The sequence below is a fragment of the Zonotrichia albicollis genome, chromosome 26, assembly GCF_047830755.1.
Source record: "Zonotrichia albicollis isolate bZonAlb1 chromosome 26, bZonAlb1.hap1, whole genome shotgun sequence".
NCBI lineage: Eukaryota > Metazoa > Chordata > Aves > Passeriformes > Passerellidae > Zonotrichia > Zonotrichia albicollis.
In genome coordinates, this window is record NC_133844.1 from 2,223,663 (window position 1) to 2,251,316 (window position 27,654).

The 27,654-nt window shown below is 49.7% G+C and overlaps 1 protein-coding gene across 1 annotated transcript; it reads left to right on the forward strand.

Moving 5' to 3' along the window:
- The first annotated feature begins 369 nt into the window (after positions 1 to 369).
- On the forward strand, positions 370 to 3,122 carry LOC141731841 (olfactory receptor 14J1-like). The gene is made up of 2 exons (XM_074558900.1): positions 370 to 1,286; positions 3,017 to 3,122. Exons 1-2 carry the CDS (start codon positions 370 to 372, stop codon positions 3,120 to 3,122), a joined length of 1,023 nt encoding a protein of 340 aa, XP_074415001.1.
- Positions 3,123 to 27,654: the final 24,532 nt, after the last annotated feature.

Here is a 27,654-nt window from a genome sequence, read left to right on the forward strand (position 1 = left end):
GAGGATTTAAACAGATTTTATCATTCTGCTCTCTGGCAGTGAGGGTGCAGATGCTGACAGGGCCTGCTGTATTAACAAGATTTCAAAGTGGAACATGAGGACAGGTCCCTGTCTTTCTCCCCTATCTGCAGAGCAAGGCTGAATTATAAAAAACCCGGTCTGTTGTTGCCCTGAACGTCAAATCCCACTAAGCCAGCACTAGCCAGGGCTCTCCACTTGGAGCTGAAGGAAAATCTGCTTGAAAATCAAAAGGGTGTCAGAGGGTTACAGGAGAAAGGTCTGTGGGAAATAGCTTTGATTTTGCTGGAAGAAGTTTCTCCTAACTCTGTCCTTTATCCATGAACAGGTCTCCATGGCCAGCCACAGGAAATGTCCAACAGCAGCTCCATCAGCCACTTCCTCCTGCTGGCATTGGCAGACACGCGACAGCTGCAGCTCCTGCACTTCTGCCTCTTACTGGGCATCTCCCTGGCTGCCCTCCTGGGCAACGGCCTCATCATCAGCGCCGTAGCCTGTGACCACCACCTGCACACGCCCATGTTCTTCTTCCTGCTCAACCTGGCCCTCAGCGACCTGGGCTGCATTGGCACCACTGTCCCCAAAGCCATGCACAATTCCCTCTGGGACACCAGGGACATCTCCTACACTGGATGTGCTGCTCAGTTCTTTCTTTTTTATTTCTTCATCTCAATGGAGTTTTCCCTCCTTACCATCATGTGCTACGACCGCTATGTGTCCATCTGCAAACCCCTGCACTACGGGACCCTCCTGGGCAGCAGAGCTTGTGCCCACATGGCAGCAGCTGCCTGGGCTAGTGCGTTTCTCAATGCTCTACTGCACACGGCCAATACATTTTCCCTGCCCCTGTGCCATGGCAATGCCCTGGGCCAGTTCTTCTGTGAAATCCCACAGATCCTCAAGCTCTCCTGCTCCAAATCCTACCTCAGGGAACTTGGGCTCATTGCTCTGAGTTCCTGTTTAGCACTTGGTTGTTTTGTGTTCATTGTTTTCTCCTATGTGCAGATCTTCAGGGCTGTGCTGAGAATCCCCTCTGAGCAGGGACGGCACAAAGCCTTTTCCACCTGCCTCCCTCACCTGGCTGTGGTCTCTCTATTCATCAGCACTTCATTTTTTACCTATCTGAAGCCACCCTCGATGTCCTCCCCATCCCTAGATCTGGCCCTTTCAGTTCTGTACTCGGTGGTGCCTCCAGCCCTGAACCCCCTCATCTACAGCCTGAGGAACCAGGAGCTCAAGGCTGCAGTGAGGAGACTGATGACTGGATGGTTTCAGGAACATTAAACTGCTGGCCAATTTCTGAAAATCCCTTGTAATAAAAGACATTTTTGAGCCTTCTTGTTGGTTTCATTTTGGAGGTTCTTTTCCTTTGTTTTACTTTTTTCATATTGTCTAAAAAGAAAAGCCATTCCTTGTACCATTTCTCATTTTATTTCTCTCCACCTTCCTTGTGGGCACAGACTGTGTCAATGAGGGGCTGTGCTCTCAGTGGCTATAAAAAACTAAGAGGTGTGCAAGCGATGTTTTCTGCACAGATGCCCTTTTGTTGCCTTCTCTGGAGCTGTAGCAGCAATATCTGTGTGCAGAGCTGGGGGCAAATCAGTGCTGGCACAGAATCTCTACTCCTGCTGGCCACACCATTCCTGGTCCAGGCCAGGAGCCATTGGCCTTCTTGGCCACCTGGGCCCACTGCTGCCTCAGGTCCAGCCTGCTGTCCATCAGTCCCTGCAGGTCCCTTTCTGCCTGGCTGCTTTCCAGGCACTCTGTCCCCAGCCTGTAGCATTGCAGGGCTTGTTGTTGGCCAAAGGACAGGACCCAGCACTTGGACTTTTAAAACCTCACCTTGTTGGATTTGGGCCCTGGATGCAGCCTGTCCAGGGCCCTGTGCAGGGCCCTCCTACCCTCCAGCAGATCCACACTCACATCCAGCTTGGTGTTGTCTGCCAAGATGTCCTTGGTTCCATGAGGGCCCGCAGTGTCAGAATGGCCCCTTGGTTCCACTGCACCCTGGAGTCTCCCAATGGTCTCCTTGGTTTCGCAGTGTCAAAATGGTGAAACCCCTTGGTTACACGAGGCCCTGCAGTGTCACAATGGCCTTTGTGGTTCCACGAGGACCCAGTGTGTCACAGTGCACTCTCTGGTTCCATTTGGCTCCACAGCACCACAATGGACCCCTGGTTCTGTGGGGCTGCATGCTGTCACCATGGTCCCCATAGTTCCATGAGGCCCTGCAGTGTCACAATGGCCCCAGAGTGTCCCATTCATCACAGAATGACAGAATCAAATAGGCTGGAAAAGACCTTTGGGATCATCAAGTCCAATCGATGCCCTAATACTGCCTTGTCACCCAGACCATGCCACTAAGTGCCACTGGAGAGGGACAGTGACTCTGACACCTCCCCCCTGGCCAGCCCGTTCCAGTTCCCACTCACCCTTTCTGTGAAGAACATCTTCCTATTGTCCAGCCTGAACCTCCCACGGTGCAGCTTAAGTCTGTGTCTTCTTGTCCTGCCCTCCAGCAGATCCACACTCACACCCAGCTTGGTGCCATCTGCAATTTGTGAATGGTGGACTCAATCCCCTCACCCAGATCATCAGTGAAGATATTAAACAGGACTGGGCCCAGCACAGATCCCTGGGGGACACCACCAGTGCCTGGACACGGGCTGGGTGCAGCACCATCCCCACCACTCCCTGGGCCCAGCCTCCAGCCAGCTCTTAAATGTCCCAGCGAGGAGAACCTTCCCAAGCCATGGGCTGCAGCTTTTCCAGGGAATGCTGTCAGAGACACTGTCAAAGGCTTTGCTGAAGTCCAGGCACACAACATCCACAGCCTTTCCAGCATCCACAGGTGGGTCACCTGGTCATAAAAGGAGACCAGGTTGGTCAGGCAGGACCTGCCACCCCTAAATCCACACTGGCTGTCTCTGATCCCTCAGCCATCCTGTGATGGCACTCAAGTGATCTGTTCCATAACCTTGCCAGTCACCCAGGTCAGGCTGACAGGCCTGGAGTTCCCCAGCTCCTCCTTCCAGCCCTGCTTGGGGATGGGCTCACACTGGCACCTCCAGTCCTCTGGGACCTCCCTGCTGAGCCAGCACTGATGGTAAATGATGGAGAGCAGCTTGGGGAGCTCATCCACCAGCTCCCTCATCCCCCTAGCATGGATCCCATCCGATCCCATAAACCTGTGAGCATCTGAGTGGCTCAGCAGGTCACCAACTGCTTCTTCCTGGATTCCAGGGGTCTGTTCTGCTCCCTGTGCCCATCCACCAGTTCAGGAGAACACTTGTCCTGAGAACAGCCTGTCCTAATATTGAAAATTGAGAAAAACAAGGTGTTAAGTAGCTCAGCCTTTTCCTTATCTTTAGTGTCTATATTCTCCACTGCCTCCAAGAAAGAGTAGAGGTTCTCCTTCTCCCTCCTTTTGCTAAAAATATTATATACAAACTTTTGTTTTTACAGGATTGGCCAGGTTAAGTCTAATTGAGCTTTCACCTCTCTGATTTTCTTTCTGCATAACCTAAGGACATATTTAAACACTTCCTGAACTGCCAGTCCTTTTTTCCCCTGAGTTCCCACAAAAGCTCCATGGGCAGCCAGGACAGTCGTTTTCCTGACTAGTTCATCTTTTGCCACACTGGGACAGGCTGCTCCTTCCCCCTTAAGATTACTTTCTTGAAATGTGCCCATCCTTCCTGGATCCCTTTGTTTTTAAGGGCTGTTTCCCTTAAAAAAATCAGGACCTGATTTGGTGCTCCCCAAATCAGCATCCTGAATAGGCCAAAGTCTGCCCTTCCTAATTCCAGTGCAGAAGTTTTGTTGCTGCCCCTCCTTCTTTCACAGAACATTGAAAACTTGATTATTTCGTTGTTACTGTGTCCCAGGCAGCCTCCGAGCCCCACATCTGCCACCAGCCCTTCTCTGTTTGTGAACAGCAGCAGACAGAGCTTTCCTTGGCAGTGGGAGTGTTAACAAAAATTTGGTAAAACAGAAAACTTCTTAACACCAATGTAGCATTAAGAAGCAGCATTCTTTATTCAGCTGGATTCACAGGGGATAGCTTCTCCCAAAGCCGTGCATGCTGAGCACAGGAAAGTTTCTGTTTATATTCTGTATTTTGCACACATATTCATTGATTGTCCTGGACTAAACGTACGTATGATAATCATTTCCCCAAAAGCATTAACAGGTTTCCCCTCCCCTTTTGCATGTGTTCTTCTGTCCTGGGGGTCTCTCTGGTGATCCCTGGTGGTCGTGGACCCCAATATTCCCGTGGGCCTGGCTGAGCTGGCAGGACACCGAGGCTGCTGAACTTCCAGTTCCCCTTATCCCACAATGGGCACTGTGTGCTTTCCATAGGCCTGGCGATTTGGAGAACAAGCTCCAGGTGTCAGCTCAGCTGGTGGAGACAACTTATGATCTGCTAACATGAGGTCACATCACAGAGTGGGTTATGTGAGGTCATTTAGCATCTATGACATCATAGACTGTCTCTGTGACATCACAGAGCCAGCTGTGACATCACAGGGCAGAGATCTGACATTACAGAGCAGATGATGACATCAGAGATTTGGTTGTGACATTAGAGAATGGGCTGTGACCTCACAGAGCAAGCTGTGACATCCCAGAGGGGCTGTGTGACATCCCAGCAGGGCTGTGTCAGGTCACTGGGTTGGTCACTCTGCCCCAGCTCCCCCTCACAGTTTCTCCCAACAAGTCCAATGCTGTTCATGCCCAGCAGGGTCCCTGTCCCCCGGGATCCCCCCAGCCCACCTGGAGCCACAGCCTCCATCAAAGGATGTTCCACAGGATCCACCCCAGAGCCTGACAGGGGACAAGGGGCCAGGGTTGTGTGACCAGGACATCAAGGACTGGGATTATCCAGGTCACTGTGGCCTGGTTTGGGTTCCCCAGGGCAGGAAAGATGTCTGGCAGCTGGAGCAGGGTCTGGGAAGGGCCTCCAAGGTGGGGCTGGAGCCCTTGGGCTTTGGGCAGAGGCTGAGGGAGCTGGGCTTGTCCAGCCCAGAGCAGGGAAGGCTGAGGGGCTCCTCATGCCAGCCTGGCAGTGCCAGCGAGGAGGGGATGGAGAACACAGAGCCAGGCTCTTCACAGGGGGACCTGGTGGGAGACAAAAGCCAATGGGTGGAAGGGGAAAGAAGAGACATCAGCCAGGCCATGAGGAGATGAAATGAGTCAGGCTGCTTTCAGCTTTTCCTCAACACCAAGAGCACCCTGACCTCCCATCTCCATCCACCACTGACAGCTTGGCAAATCAGGAATTGTTGGAGCTGTTTTGCCCCCACTCCAGGATGAGCATCCTGATACAAGAACTTAATTGTTCTTTTGTCTGAAATTAATTTTAGTATGGAAATCACCTGTGAATGGTGGACTCATCAGATGCTGCTGGGACGTTGCACATATCTCAGGAAGGATTGTGATTGTTATGAAATGGTGTCCTGTTCAACTGGGGCCTGTTTGCCATGAAGAGAAATTTTCTGTGCCTCTGAGTGTCACCAGTTCCACACCCCCCAAAAGACACAAACGTGATGAATTGTGGTTCTCACTCCAGTGGTAGCACTTGGACCTCCCTCCATAGCCAGAGCAGAGCTCCTTTATCCCACAAAGTCCCAGGCAATGCAGGGATGAAGGAAACAGGACAGGCTGTGGGGATCAGGGGCAGGGTAGGGCCAGGGATTTGGGGTGGTTGTAAGCCCAGGGTAGGACCTGGCCCTTGGCTGTGGTGAACCTCATCCAATTGTCCTGGGCCCATGGCTCCATCCTGTCCAGATCTATCTGCAGAGCTTCCTGCCCTCCAGCACAGCCACACTGCCACCCAGCTTGGGCTCATCTGGGAACTGACTGAGGGTACTCTCGATGGCCTCATCCAGATCAGCAACAAAGAGATTGAACTGACCTAGCCCCTGTTCTGAGCCCTGGGGACACCCCTGGATGTGACTCCATTCCTCAGCTGCTCTGAGTGCCAGGGGATGGATGAGGGAAATGGTAGGGAGGAGATAGAGACAAAGTGTGATTGATTTTCAGCCATGAAGGGTCTGGATTTTCATATCTGTTCAAACTGCATGAAGAGGTGCTGGGGGTCAATATCAATTGGACATTGCTGATATCAATCTATGAACAAAATCAGAAAACACGAAAAAACAGTTCTCTCTGCATTGTTTTAAATACACTATATTCACTTTAAATAGACTTCTGAATTCTGTCTAATTAACCAAAGAACACTTGAAAACTTAGATTATTCCCAAGGGCTTTTCTTGTTCAGGTGTGTTTGGAACAAATATTTATGAGCCTTTTACATTGAATTTCTGAACGGAAGACCTCAAGAAAAAAGAGGCCTCTCATCATCAACCTCCAAGTGGCTGAGAATCCATTGCCATCAGAGCAGCAATGAAGAGAAATGGGCACAGCTTTTTGGCAGGCCCAGCTCCGGCATGGGCCCTGGGCCTGGAGCAGGAGCAGCTCTTGAGGGCTCCAAGACCACGGCTCTTGTGCTGCCCTAGGCAGATGGGATGGCAGCAGGGGCTGCAGAGCTCTCAGCACCTCAGCCCGATGGGGGAGCAGGGCAGCCAGGGAGCCTCCTTTGGCCTTGGCCAAGCACCTTCCCCCATGGCTGGGACTGAGTCCTGTGGCAGCTGCAGCTGCTGCTGTGCCCTTGGCAGGGGCTGAGGCTGTGGCGCAGTGGCCAGAGCAGCCTGGCCTGAGCAGAGCTGTGGGGCCAGAGCCAGCTGGGCTGGGCTGGGGAGAGGCCCTTGGTGCTGCCCAGAGCTCAGGGCAGCTGGCAGAGCTTGCAGGGAGCTGGGCTGGGCTCAGAGAGGCTGGCCCAGAAACCATCAGTGTCCATCTCAGCCTGGCTGGGCGTGCAGGGGCAGGACTCAGGCCAGGCCTTGTGGGGCAGGGCCAGCGCCTGTGCAAGGCACTGCAAACAGGCAAGTGGCCCAGACAGGAGGCTGCTCTGTGCCCTTGGTGGCATGGACGGAGCAGGGAGGGGGCCCAGGACATTTGTCAGCGCCAGCCTCTGTGCCCAAGCATTGGCAGCCCTGGCTCCTGAGCCCAGCTTTGGCCTGGGCTGAGTTTGGCTGTGGCCCAGCTCCATCCTCCTGTAGGGCTCAGGGCCTGTTCCCGGCCATGGCCAGCCCTGGCTGCCTCTCTGCTGGCCCAGAGGCCGGCAGAGCCCGGGGCAGGGCTGTCTGTGCAGCCCCACAGATGCCAGGGGCTCTGCAGGAGCTGGCAGAGGCTGCCCAGCAGGGAGGCCATGGGGCACAGAGCCCCAAGGCTGCTGGGGCACCACGGCACAGGGGCCGTTCCCAGTTGCAATGCTCCTGGCCTGGGCTTGGCCTGCACAGGGGCTGGGCCACCATGGCTGGGCCAGCACAGAGCCACAAAGGGGCCACAGAGACACTGCCAGGGACTGACAGCAAGGCCAGGCACACACAAGCAATTGCTGAGCATGGCCTGCGCTGGCCAGGCCTGACTGTGCCAAAGGCAGAGCTCAGCTTCCCTGGGGGCTGCAGGAACAGTCCAGAGCCCAAAGAGTCTCCATGGCTGTGCTGGAGACCAAGGCTGCAGGAGGGAAATGCAGGGCTGCTGCGGGACGGGGAGGGCATTGATTTCCAGCACACATCTCAGCTCTCTGATGATCCCGGCACCATGCTGGGCCCTGTTTCAGACTGGAGCAGAGCAGATGTTGATGGGACAGGAGCCCTGCGGGGCTGTCAGGGACCTGCAGCTTGCAAGGTGCTCTGCTCTCCCCCAGGTGCTCTCGGAGTGATCCAATCGTAGCTGGGCACCTCAGGGCACAAGAGGCACTGCCTGTTCATGGGCGCACAACTGATGTCTGCCTGGAAAGGGGCTCAGGTTTTAATACCTGTTAGTTCCATAATATACAAGCAAATATTGATTATCTGTGCAATTTGAGTACTCTTAAGGAATGGCAACCTTTTCCCACCAGAAACGGGGATTTCCTGGAAGCGTACTGATGGCAGGAGAAGAAATACTGATCTTCCCATCTACTTTTGTCACCAATAATCAGTCTATTATTTAATTCCTCTCTTTTCTATCAAGTGCTTCCATCTCTCTTGGTTAAATGGCCATGTCTAGGGACATCTATTCACCAGAGCAGCTGGATATTTCTTCTTCCCATTGGTCCCAGATTTCCTCCACCAGATGCTCTGTGGTCATTCAAGTGCCTCATAACTGACTGGTTTCATGCTTTGGCCTTCAGGGAGTTGCCCAAACTTTCTGAAATTTAAATAAATATCACATAAGGCGACATCTTAATTGTCTTTATATCTATTACAGAATTACCTTTTCCTATATCTATGTCTAAAACTGTTCCTGCATAAAAATCTATTGGGGATGGTGGACATGTCAGATGATGCTGGGACATTCCAGAGAGCTGAGAGAAGAGCTGTGGTGGTTATTAAACTGTTCAAATATTCAATTTGTGTTTGTTGGCACGAAACCTTTCTGTGCCTCTGAGTGTCACCAGTCCCTGAGCCCAAAAGACATAAACCTGCTGAGTTGTGGGTCCCACTGCAGGGGCACTTGGACCTTGGCTCTGCACAGGAGAGCTCTTCATCCCATTTCTCTCTTTTCCTCCCTCTGAGCATGGAGGGAGCTCCTGACTTCAGCCTGTGACTTGTGTGTGCAAAGAGCAAATCTGGGCAGAATCAGGGCAGGAAGGCTTTGGGGGGACCTTGGGATCTGTGCTGGGCACAGAAGGTGCTTTCCATTGTTCTGAGGCTTTCTGCTGTGCAAAGTGGATTCAATATCCAGCAGATTAATGACTTTTGCATTTGATGGAGCTATGCCTTCCCTTGCCTTTGCTGGCTGACAAGAAATGAACATCCCTCTGTGGCTCAGGCAGCTCCTTCTCCAAGGAAAGCAGGTGGGAGTTGGAGCCAAGGAGCTGAAAACTGCAGGTGCAGCCTGGGCTGGAGGGAGCTCAGATTTGCACAAGGCTGCTCTGAGTGCCAGGGCTTGGGTGGGGGAAATGGTGGGGTGGGGGGCAGGGACAGAGTCAGATTGATTGTCAGCCATGAAGGGTCTTGATTTTCATACCCAGTCAAATTGCATGAGGAGGTACTTGGATTCAATGTCAATTGGACATTGCACATGTCAATGAATTACTAGTAAAAAAAAAAAAAATTACAGGACCTAAAAAATATTTTCTTGCTGTTTTTTTTAAATTCAGGGTATTGACATTGAATTGGCTTCTGAAATCTGACTAATCAACCACAAATTATTTGAAAACTTTAATCAGATTATTCCCAGAGGCTTGGCTTTTTAAGGTGTTCTCAATGTGAATGAGCCCTGGGACACTGAATTCCTGAACTTAAGAGTTGAAGGCTGAACAAGCCTCTGGAGCAGGAAAATTCAGCAGCAGCCTCCAAGGTGCTGAGGATGTCAGCAGCCCCCACTGAGGCCATCCCTGCCCAGAGACCGTGGGGGAATGGGCAGACAAGGAGAGCGTCCCTGGGGCTGGGGCAGCACAACTCAGAGGCAGCAGCGGCTCCAGCTGGGAAATGGAGTGTGGAATGTGGCTGGGAAAGCCCTGCCTGGGCTGTGCCAAGCAGGACACACAAGCCCTGACCCCCATCCCCCAGAGAACTCAGTCCAGGAGACATTTTAAATGAATTACAATTGTTTGTGTCCTCTGAGTTGGACACACTGGAGAAATACTGACGAGATCATCAAGAGGTCAAAACAACCAAACCACCTTTACTGGCACCTTTAGAAAATCAGGGAAACTTTGGCAAAAGGTTTAATATTACATTCAATCAACAAAAAATATTTCTCAAAGCATTAACTTGGCCCATTCGACTTCACCAACTTGTAGCTTGTTCAATTTTAAGTTACTCAAAATTTGCAAGAAGAGGGAATTAGATGAAGGAGAAGAAGACACACAAAGAGCAAAAGAAACAAAAGATAGAGAGAAGCACACACACAGATACTAAATCCTGGATTCCAGCAGTATTCAGATGGAAATTCCAAGAGGAGGTAGGGTCAAGATGTGTGCTTGCCTTGTGGTCAGCCTTCAATACCCCTTGGTCTTCCTGGGCCCTTCCCCCAGGTGGGACTTGGGCTCATTTGGTCCCTCAGGAGCTGGGCTGAGGGCTACAGAAGTGGCTGTGGAGCATTGCCTGTGCTGTGCCAGGGACTGGCAGACACTGCTGGGCTGGGATAGAGGCTCTGGGGGGATTGGGGCTCCAGGGCAGGGCAAGGCTGGACCTGCCCCTTCCTCGCCCACACATGAAATGTTTTGATCCAACAATCTCTTCCAGTCTGTCACAATAGAGAATCTTGGAGATGGAATCACAAATTTGACCATGAGTACCTGTCCAAGGAGAGTTCTTGTCCAGAGGAAGGAAAGCCCCAGTTCTGGGCTAATTTCTGTTTTCATTTCCTGGATTTTGTTTGGTTTTGTTGCTTTATTTTCCTTGGTGTGCCTGAAGTCCACTCAGGAGCAGAGTGACTCTTGCCAAGGAACTTTGTGCTGCTGTCCCTTAATATTTAATATGGATTTTTCTGATCCCTTGCTGGAGATTTTTTCAGCGCTCTCAAGCCCTCGTTCATAACAGGGTGAAGGAGCCCTGTCCCAGGCTCTGGCCCTGGGGGACATGGGGACACTGCCGGGGGGTCCCTGTCCCCCTGTGCCACCCCCAGGGCCCCGGCCCCTGTCCCCGTGTCTGGCTCTGGAGTCGATCTCGTGGAACATCCTCTGGGGGAGGCTGTGGGGTGGGGGGGACCCGGGGTGACAGGGGACCCTGCTGTGCACGAGCCGGGTTGGACTGCTCTGGAGGGAGCTGTGAGGGGGGCCGGGGCAGAGTGACCTCCCCAGCGACCTCACATAGCCCCTGTGATGTCACACAGTCCCCTGTGATGTCACACTGCCATCTGTGATGTCAGAGAGCCAACTCTGGGAGGCCACCCTATGATGTGATAGAGCTGCTCTTTGATGTCACAGAAGTCTCCGTGAGGTCAGAAAATCACTCTGTGATTTCGCAATCTCTACTGTGAGTTTACAGCCTGCTCTATGGTGTTACACAGCCACCCAGTGATGTCACAACCCACTCCCTGATTCCCCAGATCCACACTCTATGAAAGCAGGATCTGCTCTATGGCCTCACATTATGATGTCACAGACTGCTGTGTGATGTCACAACCCCCTCAGTGATGCCACAAAACCCTCCCTGTGATGTCATACTGCCACTCTGTAATGTCACAGCACACACTCTGACCTCACAGCCTGCTCTATGATGCCATACAGCCATGTCATGATATCACAGCCTGCTCTGTGATGTCACAGAGTCCCCTCTATGATGCCATAGCTGCTCAGTGACCTCACACAACAAACTCTGTGATGTCATAGCCCAATCTGTGACCTCACACAACCGACCCTGGGCTGTCACACAGCCCTCTGCTGACATCCCAGCTGCTCTGTGCCTCTATGACACAGCCACAGAAGTGTTGCTGTGACACAGCCCCCTCTGGGACATCCCACAGCCCCTGCCAGTGCTGAGCCCCTGTGAGCTCTGTCTGTGCCCTGCTGGTGTCCCTGAGGGGCCCTGGCAGTGCCCCAGCCCTGCTGGGCTGTGCTCAGGAGCTGCTCCTGGCCAGAGCTGTCTCTCTGCAGTGCTGCCCTTGCCAGGAGCTGCCTGTGGGCCAGGAGCCCGGCCCAGCTCAGCAGCACAGACACAGCACAAGGACTTTAATGAGCCTCTTGAGCTTTGGTGCTCTTTGCATCAGATTTTGTCCATCAGGGTGGGCTCAAAAAATTTCTCGTGAACTCGAAGTGAGATTGAAATACTGAAGTTTCTTGTACTTTAAATAGATCCCTGTGTGGCACAAGACTGACAAAATGTTCAAGGTAGAGGAGAGAACTGGTTACAGTGATGACAGTTTGGGACAAGAACAGAAAAGGTGTTTCTGATGCTGAGCAAACTGTGTCTCTGTCTCTGCAGGCTGTCGGCATCTCCTGGCTGCCCCACCTGGCTGGCCCTTTCCTTTGCTGACAGCTCTGCCTCCTGCCTGCCCCTGCCTGCCCACACAAAGCCTTGGGCTGCTCCAGGCTCCCTGTGGGGGACGTGCTGCACCACAGCCCTGCCCTGGCAGGGAAATTCCTTTCTCCTGGTGTCCAGTCTCGGCCTCCCCAGGTTCCCTTGGCATTAATTCTTCCTTTCTCTGCCTGTTCTCTACTATGTCAAAAGGATCCAACATCTCTGAAACCACCCTTCAGTCCCTCCCAGGGCTCTCCTCTGCTGTCCTCAGTCTCCATCCCACTGAGCACAGAGCTCCTCTTTCCCTATGGAGTGGTCAAGTGCCTGAGGCCAAGAGCACCTGGACAGGAGGGACAGTTCTTTTCTATAGGAAAGAAACCACAGAACCCCAGGGTTTGAAGGAAGATGAGAAGCAGCCACCAGAGGCCAAGGCAAGACAGGCCTGTAGCCCTTGCAGCTGTTGTCTGAAAGCAGTCTTTGGATATATGGGGAGTTTTGAGGGTGGAATTCCATTTCAGCCATGGGTTCCTGGACTGGAATGACAGTTGTCCATAGGAAGGAAAGGGTGGAGTCCCAGTGTTTCAAAGGCTGTTTAGACGCAGCCCCAAGCAGGCCAAGGCCAGCTAGATCTGTTGTCAGGGAAGAATCCTTGGACAGACAGAATTTGGGAGGCCAAACCCCACTTTTGTCTATGGGCATCAGGACAAGAAGGACGGTTCTTTTCCACGGGAAGGAAAGTACAGAGCCCAGTGTTTCAAAGGCAGATGAGAGCTGGTCCTCAGGAAGCCAAGGGAACCTGGACAGTCCAGGCAGCTTTTGTCTGGGAGCTATACTTAGATATAAGGAATTTTGAAGGTGGATTCTCAGTTTTGGCCATGTATGCCTGGACTTGACAGACGTCTTTTTCCATGGGAAGAAAAGCACAGGCCCCCAGTGTTTTGAAGGCAGATGAAAGGTGGCCCCCAAGAACACAAGGCCAGCCAGAGCTGTCTGTCCTCTCAAGTTTCATATGGGAACAATCCTTGGATATAATCAAATCTGGAGGAGGAATCCCAATTTCGGCCATGAACCCGTGGAGGAGAAGGACAGTTCTTTCCCACAGGAAGGAGAGCACAGAACTCCAGGGTTTCACGGTCTGATGAGAAGCAACCCGCAACATGCCATGGCCAGCAGTCAGGCAGCCCCCAGGAGGCCCAGCCACCCAGACCTGTTCCATGTTCTTGGATCCTTGGGGCCCTGCAGCATCACAACAGCCCCTTGGTTCCATGAGGCCCTGTAGGACCAGAACAGATCTTTGTTTCCATGAGGCCCAGTGATATAACAATGGTCTCCTTGGCTTCACAGTGGCAGAGTGGCCCCTTGCTTCCATGAGACCTTGCAGTCTCCAAATGGTTTCCTTTTTTCCATGGGACTACGCAATGCCACAATGGCCCATTGGTTCCATGAGGTCACAGTCTCAAAATGGCCCCTTGGTTCTATTGGGTTCCCCAGGGTCATAATGACCCCTTGGTTCCACCAGGCCTGGATGTGTCACACTGGCTTCTTGCTTCTATGGGGACCCGCAATGTCATAATGGCCCCTTGGTTCCATGGGGACTCGGAGTGTCAGAATGGTCTCTTTGGTTCCATGAAGCCCCTCAGTGTAACAATGGTCTCTTTTGGTTCTGCAGTATCACAACGGCACCTTGGTTCTGTGAACCCCTGAAGTACAGAATGGGCCCTTGGTTCCATTGGGCTCCTCACTGTCACACGAGTTCTCAGTTCCACAGAGCCCTGAAGTGTCACAGTGCTCTCCTTGGTTCCATGGTGCCACACAGGGTCACTAGGGCCCCTCAGCTCTACAAGTCTCCATAGTGTCACAACAGCCCCTTGCTCCCATGAGGCCGTGCCATGTCACAATGGTCTCATTGGTTCCTCGATGCCCTGCAGTTCCACAATGGCCCTTGAAGTGTCACAATGGTCTCAGCGGGTTCCCCCACTGGTTCACAATGGCCTCCTTTGTTCCATGATGCCCTGTAGTGTAACAATGGTGTCCTTAATTCCACAGTCAGGATGGCCCTTAAGTCTCATGGAGCCCCACAGCCCCTTATGGAGTCCCAGGGTGTCACTGTGATCCCCTTGATTCCATGAAGCCCTGCCATGCTACAATGGCCCCTTGGTTGTACAAGGCCCTGCAGTGTCACAGTGGCCCCTTCAGTAGGTCCTGAAGGGGCAGTAGGTCCTGAAGTGTCATAATGGTCTCCATGGTTCCATGAGGCCCCACAATGTCACAATGGACTTTTGGTTCCATGAGCTTTTGTACCGCCAACAACAGTCTCCTTGGTTCCACAATGTCACAATGGCCCCTTGGTTCCATGAGGTTCTGTACTGTCAACAATGATCTCCTTGGTTCTGCAGTGTCACAATGGACCCTTGTTTCCATGAGGGGGTAGGGCTCCCACAGCCGCTCACAGACCCCTATGGCCTCTCTGAGTTCCCCATGGCCCTTCATGGCCCCTCATGACTGATGGCCCCTCAAAGCCCCTCATGGTTCCTCACAGCCCCTCATGGTCCCTCACAGCCCCTCACACCTCGCTCATGGCCCCTCACAGCCCCTCATGGCCCCTCACAGCCCCTCATGGCCCCTCACGGCCCCTCAGGGCCCCTCATGGCCCCTCACAGCCCCAGGCCTGGGGCTCCTTCCAAAGAAGAAAGAGTCAGGCCCTGCTTGTTCTCCTTTCATTTCAGTCCCTTCACAGTGACATGTAAAGAAAGGCTGAAATGGAGCCTTTCCCCAGCGTTTCCCTCGGGGTTAACTGCGGGCTGAAGCTCTGTGCTGGCCCCGGCCCCAGCGCCACCATCCCTACAGCTGCCAGGCCTTTGCTGTCCCCCCGTGTCTGTTCCCTGTCTCCGAGTCCCGCCCGGCTCTGGCAGCAGCAGCAGCCACAGCACAGGGGGCACCGGCCCGGCCCAGCCGGGGCTCCCAGCCAGGAGCAGCAGCTGAGTTGGGGCAGGCTCAGGTTGGATGTCAGGAAAAGATTTTTGCCCAGAGGCTGCTGGGGCCCTGCCCAGGCTCCCCAGGGAAGGGTCCCAGCTCCAGGGCTCTCTGAGCTGCAGCAGCGTTTGGACAGCGCTGCCAGGCCCAGGCTGGCATTGTTGGGGTGTCCTGTGCAGGGCCAGCAGTTGGACTGGAGGATCCTGATGGGTCCCTCCCAGCTCAGCCAATTCTGTGGTTCTGGGATCCCATGAGCCTGGGGATGGGGCTGCCAATGGTTGCCATGGCAACGGGCTCTGGCTGCAGGCCTGAGCTGGTGTCCATGGCAACCACCCCGTCATGGAATCTCCATGGAGCTGCCAAGGGACTGACCGTAGCAACAGGGGGCTGTTGATGGTTGCCATGGAAACTGACCATAGCAACAGGGGGCTGGGGATGGTTGCCATGGAAACTGACCATAGCAACAGGGTCCTGGTGATGGCTGCCTGCTAAGGATCAGATTTGTCACAGGCCCTCAGACTGGTTCCATGGGGACTTTCCAAGAGTCTCCAGGCTGTTCCAGAGCTGGAATGTCACAGGCACAGACAGGGGCTCTATGGAGACCTCCCAGGGTTTTCTGGGATGCTAAAGAGCCCTGTGGTCCGAAGCAGTCGCAACCATTCCATGGTGACATCTCAGGGCACCTTGGGCTGCAAAGGCACCGATCTGTTACAGGCACTCACGGGGGCTCCATGGTGACACCCCAGAAGTCCCCAGGCTGCCAAAGACCCAGCATGGCCAAGACACTCACAGGGGTTCCTGTCATGGGCACAGAGGGAGCTTCAGGCAAAAGCTTCATTTCTTTATTGGAAAAACTCCTGCTAAATCATGAAGTGGAGAAATGACACCCAACAGCCACCATGATTCCTCAAACCCCTGCAGGGCCCCAAGACTTCTAAAATTCCTTCAAAGAGAGGAGACTGGGAGTAGCTGGATCGAGTCCCAGCCCCAGAATTTTTCAAAGGTGTAAAGGATTGGAGAGATGGAATTGAAACTTTACCCAATTTGTCCCTCAGAATTAATGATGGGATACCCAATAGATTTATATAAATATTCCTCTAATTGATTCTACTCATGCTTAGAAGAAAGACCTTAACTACATTCATTTAATCCACAGTTCAGGAGCTATAACAATTATTAGCATGTAGTGCTCTAGGAAGCAGTTTTGAAGTCAACAGGGCCTTGCTGGAGTTGTTGGAGGCCGTGGCAGGCAGATCCTCCTGCTCCAGCAGGAACTGCCTTTCCTGTGCCATGGAAAAGCCCCAGGCCAGGGGCTGGAAAAGCTGCAGGAAAAGCCCCAGGCCAGTCTCAGCACAGGGAAGGGCTCAGGCACAAGGGCAGAGTGCCGTGCTGGGAGCTGTGCCAGGGAGAGCCTGAGGCACCAAAGGCACCTTGGCAGCAGCAGCTGCTTGCAGGCCATGGCCAGAAGTCTCCCTTGGCAGCCTGGCCTGGTGGCCACCACTGCAGAGCTGCTGCCGCAGGGCTCATTCCTGGCTGGGCTCTGAAAAGCCACTTCTGCTCTAGGAGCCTGACTGGGAAGCCATTGGCCCCAGCACCTTGGGGACAAGATATTAATGACAAAACTCTTCATGCCAGCAGAGCCAAGGGAGGGGCAGAGGAAAGGGCAGAGCCAGGCCCAGGGGACAGGGCTGCCATGGTGATGGCTGTGAGGCCACTGTGCCTGCAGCAGCCTGGCTGCCCTCAGCAGACATTCTGGCCAGAAGCCTTGTGGGGGCACTCAGCACATCAGAGAACCCACACTACAGGAATTCTGTCCCTGGGGATGAGAGGGTTTCACTTGGTCAGGTTGCACAAAGTTCGTGCTCTTGGACAATTCCTGGGATGGGGAATCCACTTCTCTGGAAAATCAGCTGCAGTTTCGTGTGGAGAGTTTTATTAACAGTTGGTTAGCTGAGAAAGGCCATGCTGACTTAATGCCGCTGATTAAGCTAAGAGAGGGAAATCAGCAGTCAGCAGGCTGAAAGAAGATGTCAGCAATTAGCAATCAGTGGCCTTGCTGCATCATGAGGAAAGGGAGTAGAGATTAGTCCTGAATATCTCCTAAGAATATGTAGAAAGTATCAAAAGTAGGACCATAGGAATGCAGAAGTAGGTGTAGCTGCTGATATGTAACTGACCAATCCTGAGCTCAAATTTTGCAATATGCATGAAGTTCATTATGAACTATATTTAACCTGCTGTACTGTCCAATAAAATCGGGCCTGTGATGATCAACTGATGTCCTGGTCTCCTTCCTTCGACAAATGGTGGAGAATGCGGGCAACAACGCTGTGGGCACCGCGGCGGGCAACGATCCTTTTTTCTCGGATTACAAAGAAAAAGGGAACTTGCCACGGTCGAGGAAGTTGGGTGAGGGTCCCCTGCAGCAGGGACGGTGCTGGATTATAAAGCACCCTTGAGGATCACAATGGTGACTCAAGTCTCTACGTGCTGCAGGAGCCTGGAGAGCTGCAGCAAGCGCGTGCTGATTAATAGGTATGGATAGGCAAGCGTCATACGACCTCTTCTCCTCATATTTAGAAAGGCGAGGAGTAAAAGAGATAGATATAAAAAAGGAATTTCCGGTGTTATTAGCTTACGGCCATTCTAGAGGTATATTTAGTAACCCGCATGCAGTTCACGAGCTATCAGAGTGGAAAAAGTTTGGGAAAATATTGATGGATACAATGTTAGACGGTGATAAGTCAGCTAAAAAATTCGGGAAGTTATGGAGGGTGGTGTATAATGCGTTACTTCAGCAGGTCTCTGAGAGGAAGGCAGCAGAAAGGGCGACAGAAGCTCATAAGAGGAATATAGGATATGGTCGTGAGGATGATCCTTTAGCACCTTCTGTAAATAAGATACTTATGCCTAAAAATCCCCAGCATAGTGGTGTGGAGGATTTGCCTATAGACATAGTGGAACCGTCTGCACCTCCCTGGTCAGAGGGGGAAGGCGAGTCGGATGGGGGAGGTAAGAGCAAACCAGCTTTGCCTCCGCCGCCGGCTTCAGGCGGGTCAGATGGTGGGGGTGGGAGCAAGCCAGCTTCGCCTCCGCCGCCAGCTTTGCCTCCACCGCTACCTCCGAGCAGGCCGGCTATGGTTACAGCTCCAGCGGGGGGGCCGCTCCCCCCGCGCGCGCCGGCTCCGCTCGAGCCAGCTCCGGTTTAACGGTCAGCTCCAGCGGGGGGGGCTGCTTCTCCCATGCAAGCCAGCCTCTGCTTCACTGCCTCCCCTATGTGAAAACTTGGTGCCTGCACCGAAATGCTGGCAGCATAGCACCTCCAAAGAGCCAGCTCCCATCCCAGGGGCACACCGTGATCTATGGGGGGAAATGGCTAATCAAAGGAGGGAGGCTTGGGCTGCTGCGGCAAAAGAATTCATGCAAATGGGGGATGGCGAGGCAATGGAAATAGCTTCTAGCCTTGCATGTACAGTTACATACACACCACAGTATGATGCACAAGGGAACCTTATGCATAATGTAGCAGCATATTCTCCCTTAGATTGGAAGTTGTTAACCCAGCTACATTCCACGGTTAGTCAGTTTGGAGAAAAAAGTGAACCTGTTAAGCAAATGTTAAATTATCTTTTTAATACTCAGATTTTATGCCCAAATGATTTAAGAGGAATAGTGCGTTTAATATTCACTCAACATCAGCAGTTATTGTTTAACGCACATTGGCAAGCGTTAGTTAACGAATCAGTTGCTGTACAACGAGCCCAGGGAGACCCATTGCATGGGGTAACAATGGATGAGCTCATGGGTTTATAGGCATATTTGCGTACAGAGGCACAGATGATATCGGGACCGGATAAGCTTAGAGAGGCTATGCGATTAGTGCGTACAGCAATAGATATGGTTAAAGAGCCAGGAGGGTTACCAACTTATATGGGTATTAAGCAAGGTAGAGAAGAATAATTTAGAAATTTTATCGATAGGGTAGCTACTGCTATAGATCGGGCGCTACTGCTATAGGGGGCGCTATTGAAGCAGTGTGCCTTGCAAAATAGTAATCCAGCAACCCAAAGAGTGTTAACTACTTTGGGAGCAAATTGGACCATTGAGGAAGCATTAGAGCGAATGGCATTAATGCCAACGGCTTCGCAGGCATTTATAGTAGAAGCTTTAAAGGAATTAGGATTGGGTTTACAAAAGTAGGCAGAGTCTACTCAGAATCAGGTGTTAGCTGCTCTTGCTCCTCTCCAAAGTGGCTCATTCACGCAAGGAGGTTCAAAGGCATTTATCAAGTGTTACTGGTGCGGCAATGAGGGACACACACGCCAAACCTGCAGAGCAACTGGCATTTGGTGTCAACACTGCCGATTCAGCTCCCACAACACTACGGCTTGTAGGCGCCGGTCGGGAAACCATCAGCAGAGCGCACTTCACGGGGGCCGCGCCCAGATACAAGTTGCCGCTGCGACATTGGAGACACCAGCTGCCGCAACATTGCTGCCACCTCCTGTCTGCAACCCGCAACAACAGGGAGCCTTGGTTTGGACTTAGCAGCAGCAGTAGACGTCACACTAATGACGAATCAGCCTGAGAAAATACCAACTGGAGTAAAGGGCCCTCATATATTAAATGGACAAACATGTGGAGCATTATTATTGGGACGCTCTTCTCCAACTATGTTGGGATTATTTGTTTTGCCTGGAGTTATTGATGCAGACTTTACAGGGGAAATACAAATCATGGCTTACACCCTTTATCCTCCAATTAAAATAACAAAAGGACAACGCATTGCACAATTGGTACCACTATCACAAATGACATCGGGAATACAACCATTTACTGGGCAAACATGGGATGAAAAAGGTTTTGGCTGTACTGGTGTTACACTTTTAACTGTGGATTTACAAAATAGACCAAAGCAAAAAGTTGAAATTACTTATGGGCATCAAAGCATAACCCTTTATGGATTATTGGATACAGAAGCAGATACCAGCATTATTTCTCCAGAAGCATGGCCACAACATTGGCCTCTATTCCCATCAGCAAACATGCTCACAGGAGTAGGAGGATTTACATTGGCAAGCAGGTCACCTTCTTTATCTGTGCGCGTTGAGGATCAACAAATATCTGCTGTGTTTTCAATTGTGCAACTGCCTCCTACAGTCTCCTGTTTAATTGGAAGGGACATTTTAACACAATTAGGAGTGGTGTTAACTAATCAACACCCTTTGGGGTAATTGTCATTGCTTGGACTTTCCCCATTCCACTCACCTGGAAAACAGATACACCGGTGATGGTTAAGCAATGGCCACTAAAAGGGGAAAGCCTTATGCATGCTCATGAATTAGTGGAGGAACAATATTCAAAGGGACATTTACAACTTTCCACGAGCCCTTGGAATACACCTATTTTTGTGATCAAAAAGAAATCAGGGAAATATTGTTTAATACATGATTTGTGGGCTGTAAATGACCAAATGGAACCTATGGGGGCCTTACAGCCTGGTCTTCCAAATCCAGCGATGATTCCAGAACACTGGCCACTCTTAATTATTGACCTAAAGGATTGTTTTTTCACCATTGGCCTGCATCCTAATGATATGAAGAGATTTGCTTTTACTTTACCAGCAATAAATCATGGAAAACCAGATAAAAGATTTGAATGGATATCTCTTCCACAGGGCATGCGGAATTCCCCGACTTTATGTCAGCTTTATGTTGATGCAGTATTATAGCCACTACGTCGCAGATGGCCAGCAACTATAATATATCATTACATGGACGATATTTTGTTTGCACAGCAACAACCATTTCCCTCTTTGCAGACTGACATTATTAAAAATACTCTTGCTGCATATTCACTTGTTATTGCTTCAGAAAAAATTCAAAGTACAAAGCCCTGGAAATATTAAGGATGGACTTTGATGGATCAAATAGTGATACCTCAAAAATTGGAATTACAATTGGACATTAAGACTCTACATGATGCACAGAAGTTGCTGGGAGATTTGCAGTGGCTGAAACCCATTGTGGAAATACCAAATCATTTGTTAGAAGCCCTACAGCCTTTGTTAAAAGGTATTGACCCTACTACTCCTGTATACCTGACAAAGGAGCATCATATTGCCTTGCAGCAAATCAGTAACTGTGTACAACAGGGGTATGTGTCTCGTCGACAACTCGACCACCCTATTGACCTTACTATCTGGAATAGCCCTTGCCACCTGCTTGGTGCTTTCTCTCAACAACAAAAGAAAACAGGGGAGATACGGGTGTTGGAATGGTTGTCTCCACCATTACAGCATAAGAAAACAATATGTTCAAAAATTGAACAATTGGCTGCGTTAATCAAAAAGGGGCGTCTCAGAATTCTTGAAGTAGATGGTAGAGAACCTGCTACCATTAGATTGCCTATGGAAAAAGAAACCTTGGACTGGTACCAGATTAATTCAAAGGATTTACAGGAAGCATTATTGACATCGTCTGCAAAAGTAGATACCAGCAAATTAGTGCCTAAAGTTTTGCAATGGATGACAGAATGGAACTGGATTACTCCACCCTTGAGAGAAGAACGCCCTATAGAAGGAGCTATTACAGCCTTTACAGATGCAGGAAAGAAATCAAGGCATGCTGCTGTCACTTGGCAAGAAAAAGGACGATGGAAACATCAACTCCTCACAGCAGACCCTGCGGATAGCTTACAAACTTTGGAATTGTTGGCAGTAGTATGGGCAGTATCCAACTTACAGGAGCCTTTAAATGTGGTTACAGACTCTATGTATGTTGCAAGAGTAGTCAAACGAATAGAGGAAGCAGCAATTAAGGAAGTGAATAATAAATGATTGTATGAGTTGTTGGAACAATTAAGGAAAGCTCTATGGGAGAGAAATGCAGAGTATTCTGTGATTCATATCAGGAGCCATAAATGGTCTGAAGGTTTAGGAGAAGGAAATGAACGTGCAGATAAATTGGTTACCCTACCCATTGATAACTCTTGTCCTATTGATAAGCATACATTGGCCAGAGAAGCACATAGTAGATATCATCAAAATGCAAATGGATTAGCAAAGCAATTTGAATTGAGTTTGTCAGAAGCTAAAGCTATTGTTAGAGCATGTCCAACATGTAGTTATCATAATGGTGGAATAGGTTTAGGCATTGGAGTTAATCCTCAGGGTTTAGAAATAAATGAGAAATGGCAAATGGATGTTACACATATTGCTAGATTTGGTAAAGTCAAGTGTGTGCACGTAACTATAGACACGTAATAGTCATTACATATGGGCTACGGCTCAGGCAGGAGAGAAAGGTATACATGTTATCAGGCACCTGTTAAGTTGCTTCGCTGTCATGGGAGTTCCGAAAAGTATCTAAACAAATAATGCTCCAGCTTATGTGAGTGCTAGGGTTCAGAAATTTTTGAATCAGAGGTCGGTTAAGCATGTGACAGGTATTCCACACTCCCCTACTGGACAGGCAATAGTGGAAAGAGCAAACGGTACCCTTAAGCAATATATTGAAAAACATCAAGATTTGAGAGATCCACAAGCATGTTTGGCTAAGGTGTTGTATGTAATTAATCATTTATGTATTTTTGGGGAAGATGATACTCCTCCTGCAATTAAACATCATCCAAGGTCAGGTCAGGAAAATACTAAGGAAACAGAGGTCTGGGTTAAGTATAAGAACCCGAGTTCAGGATTATGGGAAAAACCTGCAAAAGTATTATATTGGGGTCGGGGGTATCTTTGTGTTTCCTCACCTACAGGGCCTCTGTGGGTGCCTGCTAAGTGGACTAAACCTGCTTTTGATGCAGCCTTTGGTGGAGCGCCTCACGGAGGAGGACAGGGAGCGACTGGGGAAGAAACTGCTTCTGGTCCTACAACCGCTACTGCTACAGCTGAAGGGATACTCGAAAGCGGTGGACAGAGCACTGACACACTACTGTCGGACAACCCAGGAGCTGATTGGTTTTATTAACTCATTATCAACTTTTCGTTTAACAAATCCAGCAAAGGAACATTGCTTTTCCTGTCACGATCCACATTGTGCTGCCTGGATAGCCCTACGTTGCGGGGGTTGTGATAGAACTTTTTGGTTAGAACAATCATTATTGTGGGATTTGTGGTGTCACACTTGTGAATATGAGCACCGGGGGAGTGAAAGTTGGCAAAATGAATTAAGGAGACAAACAGGGCAAAATGCGTATATAGCTCTAAGTTTTTATGAGTCTCCTGAACAGAAAATTCTTGCTTATTGTCGAAGGGAAGTACAATGTGCCATGAAGAGAATTAAGATTCAAAGTAAATCACGCATAGTCTCTGTAAGGTGTAGGAAAGTAGTACCTTTAACACAGCGCTCAGTTGTAGGGCCCTTCAAGGGAAATCCTGAAAGGGCACTAGACTGCTGCATTGAAAAGTTGCAGAAATTGAGTTTGCAAGTGGCAGGACCAGCAACAATAGGAGCAGCAAGATTGAAGATAGATAAGAAAAGGAAGGCAAAAAAGGGAACGACCTCGTGTAAATGAGGCTATTGGTGATTGCTAATTAATTTTCTATGATTAGGACACTTTTACAGTTGTGGGACCCTCGGGAGGATATAGTTGTTGAGGAAGATAACGAACAAAGACTACGACTGCAAAATAAAATACGTCTTGCGTTAAAGAAAGACCTTGAGCTATTAGCCTCATATAGTAAAAAAGCTAAAGAGGCTTTGCAATCACCACCATTGAATTGGTTGCATTGGATGAAGAGACAGACTTTTTTACTGGTCCTTACTTACATTCACTTCCTTGTTATGTTTGCAAAAGGAATAATGATAAGTGCTATGCATGGGTAGCTTTGCATTGTGCGAATTGTAATCAGGTTTATTGGTATTCACAAAGGTCAGTAGGATATTTATGGTGTACACCTTGTTTTGGAAAGTGGATTCGAAATTTTATCTGGGTTAGAGCTCTTGAACAATGTACTGGCCTGCCAGGACGGACAGGTCTACAGCTTTTTGAGAGTGCTGAACAAGCAATTATAGCATATCTTAGGTGGAAGTTGCAGGAAACACTTAGAATATTTGAAATTAATAAAGCCTTACGCATCATAGCAGCTCGCTGTAAAGCTGATTTGCCTTCAAACTTATCTTACACTATACCTGTAATCAAAGATGCTGATTTAGAATTAGATCAGTGTATTCAAAAATTGATTCAGCCTTACAATAGACAATCTAACAAACCAGGGAAAAGACAGCGGAGAAAGGAAAAACAAAGCAAGCAGAAGGAAAAATGAGGTTTGTTCTTGTTATATTGCTCAATGCTGTAATAAGTGAAGCAGTAGGAATAACACGTTTTAGTCAGCCAAGAGAAAATTTATGAGTAACACTTGCTAACCAAATTAACCAATCATCACTTTGTCTTAGTCTTGGAGGAGTCACTAACCCATTTTGAACATGCCTGGTGGGACTTCCGGTGTGGTCTCCTGGAGAATTTTGCAGTTTGATAAAAAATCAGACCTTATGTATGCCTAGCATGTCAAACATCAAATTGCCAGGGCAACAAGGATATACTGCAGGTCAGAGTGATGGCTATCGTCAATGTTTACTGATCCAATCACTCAACACCTCTTTACATTCTCCTCCTGAGGAATTGGACCTTTTTGGCAGTACAAACGCCAGTTTGTCTAACACTACAGCTGGTGGATGGTTTAGCTTTAAATTTTCAAACCGACCAAAAGAAACATGGGCCACCCTAGATTCATTCCTGAATGTGAGTGGAATCTCTCCGCAGCATTACAGTAAATGTAACAGCACAAAAATCACGGCACCAATGAAATTACCCACAGGAATATTTTTAATTTGCGGAGACAGGGCGTGGAATGGTATACCAGCTAGACCACAGGGTGGACCCTGTTATTTGGGAAAATTGTCATTGTTTCACTCTAATTTGTCCTTGCTAATGCAGCTGAGTCAAAATTCAAACAGAAAGAGACGTAGCATACATGACTTAGACTGCAGCTCGATAGGAGATCCACAGTTTTGGGGCACATTCAAACAGGTGGTTGTTTCAACTATCTTGCCAGGAGGATCTGCCAATAAGGCTATGAATTTAGCAAAGCAATTAGGGTGCTGGGCAAAGGATGAACTGAACAAGACATCACAAATTCTAGACATGATAACTGCAGATGTGCAGAGTGTTAACCATGCTGTTTTGCAAAATAGAGCTGCCATAGATTTTTTGCTCCTAGCACAAGGACATGGATGTGAAGAGTTTGAGGGAATGTGTTGCATGAATCTGTCTGATCATTCGGTGTCCATTCACACTAAGATAAAAGAACTGCAACAGGGACTTCACAATCTCAAAGAAGAAGAAGGTTTAGGAATTGACAAATGGCTTAAAAACTTAGGACTTGGGCCATGGCTGAGGAACCTTGTGATCTATGCTATAGGACTGCTGGGTGTAATTTTACTGTTTTTGCTTATTTTGCCTTGTATCTTTAATTGTATTCAAAACATGGTCAGTCGTGCAATAGCAAAAACTTGGCAAACTAATCTCCTTGCTCAAGAAGAAAATGGCGGAAATGTGGAGAGTTTTATTAAGAGTTGGTTAGCTGAGAAAGGCCATGCTGACATAATGCCGCTGGTTAAGCTAAGAGAGGGAAATCAGCAGTCAGCAAGCTGAAAGAAGATGTCAGCAATTAGCAATCAGTGGCCTTGCTGCAACATGAGGAAAGGGAGTAGAGATTAGTCCTGAATATCTCCTAAGAATATGTAGAAAGTATCAAAAGTAGGACCATAGGAATGCAGAAGTAGGTGTAGCTGCTGATATGTAACTGACCAATCCTGAGCTCAACTTTTGCAATATGCATGAAGTTCATTATGAACTATATTTAACCCGCCGTACTGATCAATAAAATTGGGCCTGTGATGATCAATTGATGTCCTGGTCTCCTTCCTTCGACAGGTCACCATGGACTCCTTGGTTCCATGAGGTTCTGGGGGTGTCTCCATTGTCTCCTTGGATCCACAGTGTCACAATGGACCACTGGATCTGCGTGGCCCTGCTGTGTCACCATGGCCCCTTGGTTCCATGGAACCCCAGGGTCACAATTGATTGCTTGCTTCCATGTCACCCTCTGAGTGCCAAAATGGCCCCTTCATTCGATGAGGAACACTGTCCTGGTTTAGGACAAATTAGGGGAAATCTCCAAGAGGGAGCCCCCCAGAACAAAACAAACCTCCAACCACCCCTCCCCCAACACCGGGTTCGGGAAGGAATTTCTCGGAGGAGCAAAGTGGAAAACCAAAACCTATTTATTTACAAGTAACAAAAGAACACTCCCCAACACAAGAAAAGAAAAGGGACCAGACTGTGTCGTGGAGGGCGCCGAATCTTCTCTAGCAGGCTTCGGGTGTCCTGGAGCTCGCAGGCCAGAATCCGGAGCCGGTCCAGTATCTTCAGGGGAGGGTAAGAGAGAGAGAGAGAACAAAAGAAAAAGGGAAAAAAAAAAAAAAAAAAAAAAAAAAAAAACAGCGCAAAAGCAAAAAGCAAGCAAGCAAGCAAGCAAGCAAGCAGCTAGCAAAAGCCAAGCAGCCAAAAGCCAAAAAAAAAAAAAGCCAAAAAGTGCCTGGTCACACCCCCCCCCCCCCCCCTTCCTCTCTTCCCCATCCCGCCACAGCCAGACTGCCGGGGGGGGGGGGGGTGGGGGAAAGGCACAGCTGCCAGACATAACACACGATATTGGGATAAAGGCTGTCACCCCACGACACTCCACCCCTTATCCCATATCGTGAACATACAATAAAAAACATTCATTTCACTTACTCACACCTTTTGACACTTACGCATTCCTCTCATCTTACTTGCTCAAACCTTTGACACTTACAGTTTCCTTCTGTCTCACATTCAACAAACAATGACAGTCATATATGAGTCTCATCCCACAATCAGGTCTCCCTGAGGTACACACCGTGTTGTTCCATCTTTCTGCATTATCCACCATGTATTACCTGGTCCTTGAGCAAAGACAATCCCACGGATGGGTTTGTCTGTACTCGAGGCAGGGTTGATCCATACTGTCTTTCCCAACAAACCTCTGACATGGGCCACTGGGGCTTTATCCCCATCTACTATATTAAGGAGCTCAGACTGAGCAGGACCCGCTCGGTTGGTGGAACCTCGAGTGTTAACTAACCAGGTAGCCTTTGCCAAATGCTGCTCCCAGTTTTTTAAAGACCCCCCTCCCAATGCCTTTAAGGTGGTTTTTAACAATCCATTGTACCTTTCCACCTTCCCTGCAGCTGGTGCATGATAGGGGATATGGTATACCCACTCGATGCCATGTTCCCTAGCCCAAGTATTAATAAGATTGTTTTTAAAATGAGTTCCATTATCCGACTCAATTCTTTCGGGAGTACCGTGCCTCCAAAGGACCTGCTTCTCAAGGCCCAAGATAGTGTTACGGGCTGTAGCATGGGACACAGGGTAGGTTTCCAACCATCCTGTGGTGGCTTCTACCATGGTTAGTACATAGCGCTTGCCCTGGCGTGTCTGGGGCAGTGTGATGTAATCAATCTGCCAGGCCTCCCCGTATTTGTACTTAGACCACCGCCCCCCATACCAGAGGGGCTTCAGTCGCTTGGCCTGCTTAATGGCAGCGCAC

What these genes read in the sequence shown, in the direction of transcription:
- LOC141731841 (XM_074558900.1), top strand. Translation starts at nt 370, where the DNA reads ATGTCCAACAGCAGCTCCATCAGCCACTTCCTCCTGCTGGCATTGGCA. An exon ending in AGGAGACTGATGACTGGATG is followed by an intron (nt 1,287 to 3,016) that starts GTTTCAGGAACA and finishes CACCCAGGTCAG; the next exon opens with GCTGACAGGCCTGGAGTTCC.